A 14,548-nucleotide genomic window follows, 5' to 3' on the forward strand; every position below is an offset into this window, starting at 1 on the left:
GCCGGCCCCCCCCGGTGCCGGGGGTAGAGCCGCGTCCACCGGCGGAGCACCAAAAGCAGGTGCCTCCGGCACCGTCGACTCCGGCTCCGAGGCCGTTGAGTCCGGTGCAGACGGGATCACCACCGCGATCAGTGGTGGAACTGTGCCTCCCGTCGACCCCAGAGACCTTTGTGACGGCGAGAGACTTGATTGCTCTCACGGAGCCGGCACCGCCCCAACCACCGGCACCGTTGGCCCCTCGTCCGGTGCAATCCAGGGGGAAACCTGCCTTGATGCGCCCACCATCTCAAGGACTGGAACCACGGCACCAATCCAGGTCCCGAAGCAGGTCCCGACGCCGCTCGCAGTCCTGGCGCCGAATATCACCTCCGCACCAGTCGTACTCGCGGCTAAGATCATCGTCGCGGCACCGTTCTACGTCCCGGCACCGTTATGATCGTCTGTACCGTTCGACATCGAGATGTAGTTCCCGGCACCGATACGAGCGACGCTCGACGTCGAGGGGCCGCTCCCGGCACCGGGCCTACTCGAGATCGCCGTCCAGGTCCAGGTCGGACTCTCGGCACCGACGCGGTCATCGGCACCGATCCCGATCTCAGCACCGCTCACCGGCACCGCATAGAGACAGATCGTCTCCAGACCGGCACCGTACGGCACCGTATCTCCCAGAGCTCCGCCATGGCCATCGAGATCGGCATACCCCCCTCAGGGGCAGTCCGATGAACCGGACATGGGCCACTGGCAGGAGATAGCGGAGGATCCCGCTCAAGGTCCTTCGCACTGGTCGTTCTGGACCCCGTGGGCGTACCACCAGGCACAAGGGGCTCCACCACCATCAGCCTCTCGCTCGGTGCACTCGGAGCGAAGGGCCCCAGAGTCCACCATCTCTCGCCCTCCTCCAGGGGGCATGGAGGCTTCCGTGCCCGCACCACCTGAGGTCCCGGACCCAGGGGCAGGTGATGCTCCGCTCCAGAGCTCATTGGACCAGGACCCGCCCGTGGATCCCTTGCCACCTGAGGCATCTTCCTCATCTTCCCCAGATGAGGTGGTGGCGGGCACAATGAGCATAGGTCCACCCCCGATAGATCTCCGGGCACACCAGGACCTATTACATTGGGTGGCGCGTAATATGTACCTACAAGCAGAGGAGATAGTGGAGGTGCAGGACCCCATTGTAAACATCCTCTCTGCGGATGCCCCATCCAGAGTGGCGTTGCCCCTGATCCGTACGATCCAGGCTAATGCCAATACGATATGGCAAACTCCTGCCTCTATTCCACCCACTGCCAGAGGGGTGGAAAGAAAATACTTTGTCCCCTCAAAGGACTATGAGTACTTGTATACTCATCCCCAGCCGTATTCACTGGTGGTGTCATAAGTGAATGCAAGGGAGCGCCACGGTAAACAGGCCGCAGCGCCCAAATCGAAGGAAGCTAAGCGCCTCGATTTGTTTGGACGTAAGGTTTATTCAGCCGGGGGGTTACAACTTAGAGCGGCTAACCAGCAGGCGCTCCTGAGCCGCTATAACTTTAATTCCTGGAACTCTATGGGGAAGTTCAAGGAATTGGTCCCCCAAGACTCCAGGGAAGAGTTTGGGGCCTTAGTGGAGGAGGGTAAGAAGGTGGCACGGACCTCCTTACAGGCCTCCTTGGACATAGCAGACTCGGCTGCGAGAACCCTGGCTTCAGGTATCGCTATGTGGAGAATCTCCTGGCTCCAGGTTTCGGGTTTGCCTCCGGAACTGCAGCAAACCCTGCAGGATTTACCCTTTGAGGGACACGGATTGTTTTCAGATAAGACGGACTCTCGTCTGCAGAGCCTCAAGGACTTGAGAAGGACTGCGCTCCCTGGGGATGCATGTTGCGGGTCCCCAGCGCAGGCCATTTAGGCCCCAGCCTCAGCGATTCTACCCCCCCCCCACCTCGTCAGAGACAGGACTCTGCCAGAAGGCGGGGGCGAGGTGGTAGGAGAAGGTTGACCGGCCCTCAACCCGGTCAGAACCAGGGGCCACCAAGGCCACCTTCAGGCCTCAGGCAGAACTTTTGAAGGTGCGGTCGAGGACGGTGCCCCAGTCATCCCCCAGGATCCAGCCCCCTCCTTTCGGGATCGCCTCTCCCATTTCCACCGTGCTTGGTCCCTTATAACCTCGGACCGTTGGGTCCTTCGCTCGGTGGAGAGGGGATACGCTCTCCAGTTTTCTTCTTCCCCCCCCCCCCCCCATCCCCCCTCCCCGTCCCTCTTCAGGGACCCTTCTCACGAGCAACTTCTTATACAGGAGGTTTCTACGCTCCTATCTATGGGGGCCATAGAGGAGGTTCCATTAGAGTTAAGGGGCAGGGATTTTATTCCCGTTACTTCCTGATCCCCAAGTCCAAAGGGGGTCTGCGACCCATCTTAGACTTACGCGGACTCAACAAATTCGTAGTAAAGTTGAAATTCCGCATGGTCTCTTTGGGGGCCATTATCCCTTCCCTCGATCCTGGAGACTGGTTCGCCGCCCTCGACATGAAGGACGCATACTTCCATATAGCAATCTACCCGCCTCACAGGCGCTTCCTACGCTTTGTGGTAAACAAGGTGCATTACCAATTTGCAGTCCTTCCCTTTGGCCTATCCTCGGCCCCAAGGGTGTTCACAAAATGTATGGCCGTCGTGGCGGCATACCTTCGTCGGCAAGGGATATAGGTGTTCCCGTATTTAGACGACTGGCTGGTACGCGGTCGCACCAGAGAGCAAGTTCGAGCTCACGTCCACATAATAGTGCACACATTCAACGAGTTGGGCATCCTACTCAACGAGGAGAAATCCACTCTAGAGCCTACCCAGAGAATAGAATTTATTGGGGCAGTCCTAGACTCCGGACGTGCACAAGCTATCCTACCAGACAATCGCTTTCATACCATCACAAGCCTCATTCAAGGGCTCAGGGCCTTCCCAACTACCACGGTGAGGTCGTGCCTTACCCTGCTGGGTCACATGGCTTCTTCAACATACGTAACCAGGCATGCCAGACTTCGGCTTCGCCCACTCCAGACCTGGGTGTCATCGGTATACCGCCCATATCGGGACAGCCTGAACATGGTGATCACGGTCCCGAACTCGGTCCTGACCTCCCTCACCTGGTGGCTAGATCACAGTGTGGTTTGCGAGGGGATGCCGTTTCACGCCCTACAACCCTCTCTGCACCTGGTCACAGACGCTTCATCTCTGGGTTGGGGTGCCCATCTCAACGAACACCATACCCAGGGCCTGTGGACTGCACCCCAGCTATCCCTGCACATCAATGTTCGGGAACTGATGGCGGTGCGCTTGGCGTGCCAGGCATTTCTCAATCTCCTACGTGGCCGCTGTGTTAGTTCTCATCGACAACACCACGGCCATGTTTTACATCAACAGGCAAGGAGGAGCACGTTCGTCGACTCTGTGCCAAGAGGCCATTCGCCTATGGGACTTCTGCATCGCCCACTCAATCCATCTCACGGCATCGTTCCTCCCTGGAGTCCAGAACACTTTAGCGGACCGACTCAGCAGGTCCTTTCAGACGCACGAGTGGTCTATTCGTCCGGACATCATCTATTCCGTTTTCCAGAGGTGGGGGTTTCCCCAGGTAGACCTGTTTGCATCTCGAGCCAACAGGAAGTGCCACGTGTTCTGCTCCCTACAAGGGCGAGCTCCGGGCTCTCTATCGGATGCGTTTCTCCTCCCCTGGAAAGACCACCTGTTTTACGCCTTCCCTCCATTTCCACTGGTCCACAAGGTGCTGCTCAAACTACGCAGAGACCAGGCTCGAGTAATTCTAGTCGCTCCAGCGTGGCCGAGACAACACTGGTACACCACACTGTTAGAGCTCTCGGTTCAGACACCGATCCCGCTTCCGTTGTATCCAGATCTCATCTCTCAGGACCACGGCCGACTACATCACCCCGACCTACAATCACTCCACCTCACGGCGTGGTTGCTCCATGGTTCACCCAGGCAGAGCGGCAATGCTCGCACTCTGTCCAACAGATTCTGCTGAGCAGTAGGAAGCCTTCAACACGGACCACGTACTTGGCCAAGTGGAAGTGGTTCTCCTGCTGGTGCGAACAACGAGCCAAGTCCCCGTTACAGGCACCTATTCCTCTCATATTGGAATATCTCCTCTCCCTAAAACAGCAGGGTCTGGCGATATCTTCAATTAGAGTTCACCTGGCCGCTATATCGGCCTTTCACCCAGGGGAACCCGCGTCCTCGGTATTCTCTAACCCGATGGTCGTTAGATTCCTCAAGGGCTTACACCGGATGTACCCGCAACAACGTCAACCCGTTCCGACGTGGGATCTCAACCTGGTTCTCTCCAAGCTCACAGGGCCTCCATTCGAGCCAATGGCCACCTGTTCACTTCTCTACCTCTCCTGGAAGACAGCCTTCCTCGTAGCCATCACCTCAGCAAGGCGCGTTTCTGAAATCAGGGCGCTTACATCCGAGCCCCCTTACACGGTGTTCCATAAGGACAAGGTGCAGCTTCGTCCGCATCCTGCCTTTCTTCCTAAGGTAGTCTCTCCGTTTCACATGAATCAGGATATTTTTCTCCCAGTCTTCCATCCGAAACCACATGCCACTCACCAAGACCAGCGTTTGCATTCTTTGGACGTTCGCAGGGCTCTGGCTTTCTATATCGACCGCACAAAGCACTTTAGAAAGACGACGCAACTCTTTGTTGCAATGGCCGACCGGATGAAAGGCTTACCGGTCTCCTCACAACGCCTATCCTCCTGGATCACGTCTTGCATCCGGACTTGCTATGACCTGGCAGGTGTCTCAACACCACACCTCACTGCTCACTCCATGAGGGCCCAAGCTTCCTCGACTGCCTTCCTGGCTCAGGTTCCGATCCAGGACATTTGTAGAGCCGCAGTTTGGTCATCAGTCCACACATTTGCAGCTCACTACGCACTGGTACAGCAGTCCAGGGACGATGCTGCATTCGGATCAGCAGTTTTGCACACAGCAATGTCTCACTCCGACCCCTCCACCTAGGTAAGGCTTGGGAGTCACCTAATGGAATGGATATGAGCAAGCACTCGAAGAAGAAAAGACGGTTACTCACCGTTGTAACTGTTGTTCTTCGAGATGTGTTGCTCATATCCATTCCAAACCCGCCCCCCTTCCCCACTGTCGGAGTAGCCGGCAAGAAGGAACTGAGGGGGCGCCGGGTCGGCTGGGGTATATATCCAGCGCCATGAAGGCGCCACTCTAGGGGGCTCCACAGCCGACCCGCCGGGTGTTGCTAGGGTAGAAAATTCTCCGACGATCGTGCACGCGGCGCGCGCACACCTGATTGGAATGGATATGAGCAACACATCTCGAAGAACAACAGTTACAATGGTGAGTAACCGTCTTTTACCAGAGGGCCCTGACCAGTCATTTGTTGTCTCATCCTGACTGTCAGTCCCACTGCACGTTAGGATCTCTCCTTTCTCTCTGCCTGTTATCAGAGTCCAGAAGATTAGTCATGCCCTCTAGTGTGTCTGCGTGCATCCAAATGAAAGAGCAGCTGTTATGTTTAAATGAAGTAAGCACTATCTGCTTTATATCAGCACTTTTGAGAACTGTCAGTTCATGGAAGTGGATGTCTTGAGCGATTGATATGGCATATCTACAACATATGTCACAGGGTAGTTAGTAGCATCTATAGTTATCCAGAAGCTTATAAAATTTAATTTGGTTTCATTCCAGTTCCAAGTGAACAAGCATCAGCATCCTAAAAAGCACTACAGTACTTGACACCCTTGTAATGGCAGTCTCGACAGGCCAACCGTTGAGTATGCAAGGAGATTTAACTACTCTCTCATCCCTAGAGTTTTGACCCCCTTCTAGGTTCACACTTGGGACGTATTGGCCGGAAGTTGACAGAGTGTAGGGAAGTTTGCACTGCTGCTACTCAGGCTATAGACCTGTTGTGTGCATCAATCAAGAACTTCCTTCACCAGGGTTTCAATCTGGCTTCTTTCATTAGCATCAAATTCACATTTAAAAAGTCCTTGGCTGAAGCTTTTGAAGGGAGTATATGTCCCTTTCCATTGCTGTTGTTGATACATTTTTGGAGTCTAAAAGGTACATTTAAGTCACTGACTAGTGGGTTTGCTTTGTTGTAGTAACCTGTTTTGATCAGTCACCTTACCAAACAATTTAAAACTACTCATGGATTGAAAGAAGAACTTGTGTTCAGTGTGTGTTTAAAATGAGTTGAGAACTGTGACCATATTTTTATGATTGATAAGTGTGCCTGTATATGCCATCTGATTCTTCAAACGATGAATATCATTTTATAAAAAAAAGTAAAGTTGAGCATCAACCAAATGCTCTTAATGGATTATTCTGTTCCTTTTTGACATGCTACAATGATACAAATTAGTCTCAGTTGGGATGCCAATTAACATTATTCTTGATGCCAAATTCAACACTAAAGCATTTTTTTAATTAGATAAAGGTTTTACATCTTATTGACAATTCTTCTGCTTGCTAGACACCTTTTGTTGGTGGGGGAAAATTGCATTTTTAAAGTTGTGTAGAATTTAGATGCCGCAGAAAGAAATGTAAATGTAGTCAAACATGAGGCGACAAAGTGAACATACAGGGTAGACTAGAAAAGCTGCAAATATTTAAGATAATTGTTTGTTTCAAGTCTCCACATAAATTGGAGGATTTCATGGGAGACTATCAAGGAGTATGATGGGATGATGTAGAATTGTATTTCTATGATTTCTTAAATTATATTTGTGTGTTCTGACTCAACACATTTTTCATTTAGGATATTAGGTTGAAACTGCAATAAGGATCAAGAGGTTAAAAGCCAGCAGTCAAATTCTGCTCTGTTACACTAGAGTTAATCCTGAGTAATTGACAATAACTTCACTGGAATTATCTCAGATTTGCAGGGATATAACTGAGGGCAAAATTTGCCTCAGGATTTATGTGCATGAATTTACAGAAATTTTCCTTCTGTGTGCTTTTTGCTCTGGATGCAGAGAGGAGGAGAGTGGGTGGAGCATGCTGCACTCTAGCTAGCCCTAGTTGTCATATAGTTCCTTAGGAAACCATTGCTATCTGGTGCAAATTCGAGCAGCCCCTAATCTGGGCCAGGGCAGAGAGTCTGGGAGCTTTAACTGGTTGTTAGGTTCTCAGCTTCTCTTTTTTTCCTCTTCTTCTGGGCTGCTGTATGAGACTGTGGGAGGGAAGGGAGACATCCTTTGTTAGGTGGTGCTTCCATAGGCTGAGGCAAAGCTGAGCACCTGTCCTACTCTTCCTCAGGTTCCTACCGGCCCACAGGAAAGCAGACAAAGGAGAAACCAGAGCTGCTTTCTCCTCCCTGCCTTGCAATGGAGTAGGCAGCCAGCAGGGGAGCTGCTGAGCAGCTTCATCAGGGAAGACACAGCTGCTCTTCAGAAAACTCCCATTTCATACCAGAACTGCTCCTCGGGCTGCAGAGAAAAGTGGCAGAAGATGGTGCAGCCTACCTCCTCTCTGTAGTGATGGGTCTGATTCAAACACTTCCATTTTAAAAATACACAGCATGGCTCAGAAGATACCCATTTTCTTAGAACAGTTGCCCTCGAGGGCCACAGCTTAGAGCCTTGAGAACAAGTGGCTATAGTTGGACATAACCATGGTCAGAGACTGATTTTTACAGAAATCAATATTTCCAATAACTGTGGAAACTCACCTGCACAGGAACTTTAATTGGGCTTGCTGTTCTGGAAATAGTTGTTTTTCCCCAAATAAATGAAGGCTTGGTGGAAGCTAGTGGGGATTATTGCTAGTGCTTGTATATTATAGAGGGAGCTGGTAACAATCCCTGTATTTAGGTTGCCTGACACTTTCCATTATAAAGGATTCTTGCAGCCTTTTCTTTTGGGTAGTTCTCATACCTGTTTGCAGCAAATCTTTGATATTCAGCAAGGGAAATGCCCTGAGACTAGAGAAGTACCTTTTTGTCCTATGAAGTTTAGTTCAGCTTCACTAAGATACAAACTATAAGAAGTCACCTTTTCCTTTCTCTCACTTGCAGTCTTCATGAAAGTTTTGGCAGTATGCCAAAATAAGTCAACACTGACTTCCTAAGGTTGGGTTCATGCTGCCACCATCAAAGCAGCAGTAGCAGTTACTGTACTTGGAGTGCCTGGAAGGTGCCAGCACATGATTCCAGTGACCTATACCCACATGAAGAAAAAACTGGGCCAGCCTCCCCCATAAGTGCTCTGCAGTCCCATGTGGTATCTATGGGATAGGAGCTCCCCCAACTCCCAAGGCAGAAGGGCGAGGAGAGTGATAGTTTCTCTCATGTGTGCGCGCACACACATCCTGCATCTACCTGGCTGGGCTCCCCCAACACCAGCCACCCTAGAACAGCACCTGGACTCAGCAGTCCATCCCTTCTCTGGGATAACATCTTTTTCCTGTTGCCAGCCAATGTATTTAGTCTTGTAACTCAAGTGGTAGCAGTCTGTTGCAGAGCTAAAGGTTGTAAACCTTGATGACACATGAGGGTTTCAGTTGCACATAATAGAATTTTTTACGTTTTTCTTTCCTAAAATAATTCAAAAATTACATTCAAAGCATAAGAATGGCCATACTGGGTCAGACCAAAGGTCCATCTAGCCCAGTATCCTGTCTTCTGACAGTGGCCAATGCCAGGTGCCCCAGAGGGAATGAATAGAACAGGTAATCATCAACTGATCCATCCCCTATTGCCCTTCCCAGCTTCTGGCAAAAAAAAAAGGCTCATCTACACTTCTTGCTTCTGACTTCTTACATCTTACTACTTGTAGTAGCCAAGATAGTTTCCTATCCAAGTAGGCATCAGCTCTAACCCTACTTAGGTAGTCAGAGATACCCAGCCACTACTGCTGGATTTGGAATTCCTGATTACATTACTTAGGTTACAAAATCAAGCACTTGAAAGATAGAAAATGAATATGGTTGCCTATTCATCCTTAACTTGGCCCTCTTGTGCATAGGCATTATGATACTGTCTTTAATTACATGATCTCATAACGTACCATTTTATCCAGAGGACACCAGCCTTGCTCAGTGCAAGTGATGGATGCCTAGTTTCCCCTAATAAAGGATCGCCAGAATTGGACCTAATGATTATGTAAAAACTTGGTGTTGAAATAGAGACATCTTTTCCAACTTAAGCCAAATGACCTTATTCCAAAGTCTTCTGCCTTAATATTAATGAATTCCTGCTATATTGTCAGATGACGTGATCTTAATGCTAGCCTTCATCATTTGGATGGAAGACTGCAGACATTTTCTCTGGAATCATGTCTTCCTATGTCTGGGGACCTGCTATGTTTATCTGGATAGCACATTAGCTAATTGCTTTGTTGACACTTTTATTTAAAATATGCTGTAGATTTAACCTAATCTTTCACAACAATATATTGCAACATTTTGATACGTCTGCTTGGACGATTGTGATAAAGCACCATACATAATGATACAGTGTTGCTTATTGTCCAGCTCAAAACAGTTTCTGTCTGGCCTTTGCCCAAACCATTATATTTTGGTCATTTGTTTAGTTTTAAGATTTTTTTTGTGCTCCACCCTAATATATTGATTCAAAGGAGCAATACTGATATATTGAACAAAATTATTGGGAGAATTGATTCACTTTCTGCACTAAGATGGCCCGGAAGTATTTTTGTGTTTAGATCATAATGAAAAACTGAGTGATTCTCATGCTGAGTGATTTAATTTTTTTCCCTTCACTAAGTAGGAAAAGTGAATAATTTGAAAGTAGCTGTGATCAACTAATCTCTCTACGTGTTAAAATAGGGAGGTATATTTTCACAATGTAATCATTTTAATTTTAACATTTATTTTTAAACAGGCACGGAAACTGGATGTGTATTTTGAGTATGAGGAAAAAATAATGAGCAAGTCCGCTCTCGATAAATCTCTCTTGGACATGATTTCTGACCCTGATGGTAAGTACTGAAAATCTGAACTTGGTATAAACCAAATTTCTCTGTTTTTGATGGAGAATCAAGTAGGGGCCCATTGACTCTGTAATTTTCCATCTCACTTGATGATCAGTCAGATTAGTGGAGTGCATATACAGTACACTAGACTTGCAATGAGAAGAGGTTTTTAAAACAGCTAGGGAATTCACTCTTTAGACTAAATAAATCCAAAATCATGACTGGAATTTTGCCTTTACTACAAAACCTTTTCTGGCTCTAAAACCAAAAGAGCTTGTCAAGTGACAGTACTAAGATACATATTTTAACCACCTTGTGCTTCAGTCATTTCTCTTAATACGGAGCTGCATAGTGGAATAGTTTTTTTTGTTTTTGTTTTTTTTCTCTCACACAGTTCTAATCTGTTATGTACTAAATGAAGAGAAAAGGCAGAAAGCCATGCAAGAAAAATAAGTCAGTAGCTGACCGGTAGAGGTCTGTGCAAAAGCTTTACAGAAAGTTAAGCTGGGTAAAGACTGGAAATAGGTAACAATTTATTCATGACTGAACATGAATATATCACTATTGATATCTGTGAACATATGTATTTAGCAATATATAATCTGTAAAATAGTCTTATAAAAGCAGTTACCACGGGTCAAAGCTTATTGGATCAAGTAACTATTTAGACATTGAATTTTACGCACAATTAATATTTACGATTACGTTATCTTCTCAGTATATATGACACTGGAAATAACTAAGTGTGCTACAAAATCTCAAAAGAGCTTACCTTGCTAAAAAGCAATACAATATAAAATATGTTTTGCAAAATAGGTGTTTAAACAGTTTTTGAAGTGAATAAAACTGTGCTTATAGTACTTCAATTTGGAGTTTGTTCAGAGCATATTTGGGGCATGAAAGAAGGCACTATATTGGGAGTGGGTGAAGGATGGAGAGGTTAAGAGATAAGCTTGGTTAGAGAGTAGTTAGGAGAATGTTTTGGGAAGGGCTTGCAATGTCTCATAGGGGCAGGTTCAGCATCACATGATGCAGGTTTCTTAAGCCCATCGTTCCATGGGCATCCTACTAGGGTGCCTTCCAGATGCCTTTCAACTGGTAACCTGCAAGCCAACCATCTCTGTCAGAAAGCACGGATCCTCAATTGCTCTTCAGTATTGTACTGTGCCTTATGAACACAAGGCTATAAGAGGAGCTCAGTGGAGGAGCTATTTAGCTGAGGGAGGCCTTGAAGGAGTATTTTAACAATGAGTCTCAGTAATATGTTTTACAGTAGTGTGCTGAGCCTGGCATTGCTTGTTTGCACCATGCTATGAACCTTGTAACGATTGCTATATGTGCCCAACTGTAACAATGCACATATGCCTATTACTGTTGTCTTGAATGTTAGCAGCAGTCACCATGTCATGATGAATAATAGAGATAAATTCAGTTTCTGTAAGTAGATTTTTATTCCACATCCATGCAAACATATCTATATAATGCTGAGGTAAACATCATACATGCAGGGGAGAGTATCTTTAAAGGCGATGGAACAGGGAATTCACAAGCATGTATACCAACAAAGCTCTCTCAGCTGACTGTACATGCGGCTGTTATTGTATTTAATCTCCTGCGGGGTGGAGTGCCTTGGGTACTGCTGCGGCACCGGAAGATACATGGAATGGTAGGTGGGATGTAGGGAAGTCCTTGTGATTCTCTCCCCCTGCCTCCCTACTGTGATTTCTAGCCACAGACCCACAGCCTCATCTCCCCACAGACCCAAAAGATCCAGCATCTCCCATGTACTCCAGGCAGGAGCGCGTTTGCTGCATGGAGCTGGCATGCTCGGCTAGGCGGTTGCTATGTGAGCTCTCCACAGTGAGCAAACGGAGCAATTTCAAAACTTCTGGGGCTTTAAGAGGGAAGGAGTGCATGCCTGGGTACTTGGCTGGAGGGCAACAGAGTTCAAAACAGTGACCAGAGCGGTCACGGTGGGCATTGTGGGATACCTCCTGGAGGCTACTTAGGGCAACGTAAGCAATGCAGTGTTTACACTGATGCCGTGTCTTTCTAACTATGTCACCCTAAGTTCTATGCCTCGTCAAGGTGGTTTTATTATGTCGGCGTAGCAGGAGAGTTAAACCAGTGGGAGGAGCTTTGCACTGTGTACACCTCCATAGTTAGGTCAACGTAAGCTGCCTTATGTCGACTTAACTTTGTAGCATAGTCAAGCCCTAAGTTCAACTGGGAAAAGGCCTTATTATACTGCACTCTATGTCAGGGATGCCAACCGATATACTATAGGGGTCTGATGCAAGGTGACTCTGACAGTGCAAGCAGTTTTATTTCTTTTTGGCAAGTTGTCTAAGGGGAGTAGTAGATACTGATAAGTGGGGGTGAGTCTGGCCTGTATGCCTGCCAGCCACTACTGCTAACAGTGGGAGTACATCTCACTCCTATGCCAAAAGTTTGCCTCCATCAAGCCTGGCAGCTGATATCTGAACTGTCCTATAAAGGGTTGGAGACTAGTGGTTAGAGCAAAGTGAGGCAAAAAGTCATGTCCTGCACAGCCAAAAAAATGAAACATGTTTAGGAAAATGCAACTTAGGCACTATGAATGAGGAAGGGGAAGTGCTACTAGATGTCTATATTGCCAACCAATGGATGATAATCAATATATGGTTCCAAAAGGGGATGAGTCATTTGGTTATGTACATCAGTGGTGGAAACAAAAGCCAGATTGATAAGAGATTAGTGAGGAAATCTCAGGGGAGTTGAGTTATAGACTGCAAAGTGATAACTTGTGAGAAATCAGCACAAGCCTCTTGTGGCAAAGATTGCAGTTCAGCACCTGGTAAGGAAGGAACTAAGCTCAAAAGAAACAGGATTAAAGTATTCAGTGTTGTTATAGCTATGTCCATCCCAGGATATTGGAGAGACAAGGTGACTGAGGTAATATGAGACCAATTTTATGAGACCAATTTCTGTTCGTGAAAGAAACAAGATTAAAGTAGGGCTTGTTAAGGGAAAAGAGCAGCAAAGAAGCTCATGCAAGCTTAAATATTGGGTAAATAAATTGGGAAATACAGGATAAATATTGGGAAATAAATTTGGTATCTGTTGAAGAGGAAAGCTGGTTTGTGGCAGTGGAAGAAGCTCGTGGACAGTACAGATGGGGAAAACAGAGGAATGATGGTGGACTGAAGTGCAGGTGACAATCCAAAACAAGAAAATGGCACGTAAAGAAAAAGAAATCCATCGAGTGTAAATGAAAGTGAATATAAAGAAGCAAAGTGAGCTGCCAAGCAAGAAGTGAAGGAGGTCAAAGAGAATGCTCTAGATAACCTGTGCAGCTACCTTGTAAATGACCTGTAACTGGCAAAAAGATCGATAGCATTGCAAAGAGATGCGAAGGAAAGGATGATGCTATTGCAACACTATTTGTAAAAAATGACCAGATTACAAAGACTGTTACAGCAGCTGGATGAGATTAAGTGACAGTGGGTCTGGTGAAAGTCCTGGGCAAGAGAGGAATACAATGGATGAGCATAGTGGTTAAAGCTGTATGGAGAGACAAAAGAATTCCCAAAGATCAATCACAAGCCTATTTTGGTCCTAATGCATAAGAAGGGAAGTATCCATGGAAGCGGAAACTATTTAGGGATAAAGTTACTGTCATACAGGATGAAGATTATGGAATACATGTTAGATGCTAAGATTAGGTGAATGGTGGAATCCCTCCTCCAGCAAGAACAGTTTGACTTTAGAAAAGAATGAGGAACCACAGAGTCCATGTTTGTAATCTGGCAAGTGAAAAAGAATTGGCGAGAGCACCAGCAGGATAGCTTCTGGGCTTTTACAGACCTAGAAAAGGCATAAATTTAATGTGGGCAGAAGGATGCTCACACTGTGTACTGAGAAAATAGGTTGTGTCTGAGGATTTAATAACTATAGTGAATGCTCTATATAGTGATGCTAAAATGCTCTGAAACAACAAGCTCCTTTGAAGTGAAAGTCAGATTGCACCAGGAGTTGGCCCTAAACCTGCTGCTGTTTTTCATATTGATGAACTTCGTCAGCAGAAAGATTCCAATGAGAAAAGGTGAGAAGCTGCTACATGGAGATGACAAAGTAATGAGGGTATCCTCAAAAGAAGATATAGAGAAAATAGTAAAGCAGTGGTATGAACAGCTAAGTAGGCATGGAATAAAAATGAGTACAACTAAGACTGAGGTAATTTGGATCAGGAGAAGTGCACGGGGAAACTAGATATAGAGATTAATGGAGTATGACTAAGCCAGGCTGAGCAGTTCAAGCACCTGAGCAGCTGGATAACAGAAAACCAGTGAGCTTGAATGTGAGATACAGTCTAGACTGACAAATGCTGGAAGAGTGAAGAATAACATCTCAGATGTTGTGTATGACAAGCATATGCCACTGAAACTGAAAGCCCAATTATATAAAACAGTTTTACCCCTCTATACTGTATAGTACAGAAGCCTGGGCCATAAAGAAATGGCAGGTTCAATGCCTACAGGTGTTTGGAAAGAGATACACGAAGGACAGATTGTGAAATGAAAGCATTAGGATGGAAATCC

At 46.8% G+C, this 14,548-nt stretch overlaps 1 protein-coding gene across 3 annotated transcripts in view; it reads left to right on the forward strand.

The window, feature by feature from the left end:
* The window catches only part of SCFD1 (sec1 family domain containing 1), a 143,999-nt gene that overhangs the window by 58,649 nt on the left and 70,802 nt on the right, over positions 1–14,548 (forward strand). For all 3 annotated transcript variants that reach the window (XM_005299158.5, XM_065593255.1, XM_065593256.1), the window contains exon 15: positions 9,878–9,974. In XM_005299158.5, coding sequence (XP_005299215.1) covers positions 9,878–9,974 — 97 coding nt within the window. The remainder of the gene's footprint in view (positions 1–9,877; positions 9,975–14,548) is intronic.

This window comes from Chrysemys picta, chromosome 4 (assembly GCF_011386835.1).
Source record: "Chrysemys picta bellii isolate R12L10 chromosome 4, ASM1138683v2, whole genome shotgun sequence".
NCBI lineage: Eukaryota > Metazoa > Chordata > Testudines > Emydidae > Chrysemys > Chrysemys picta.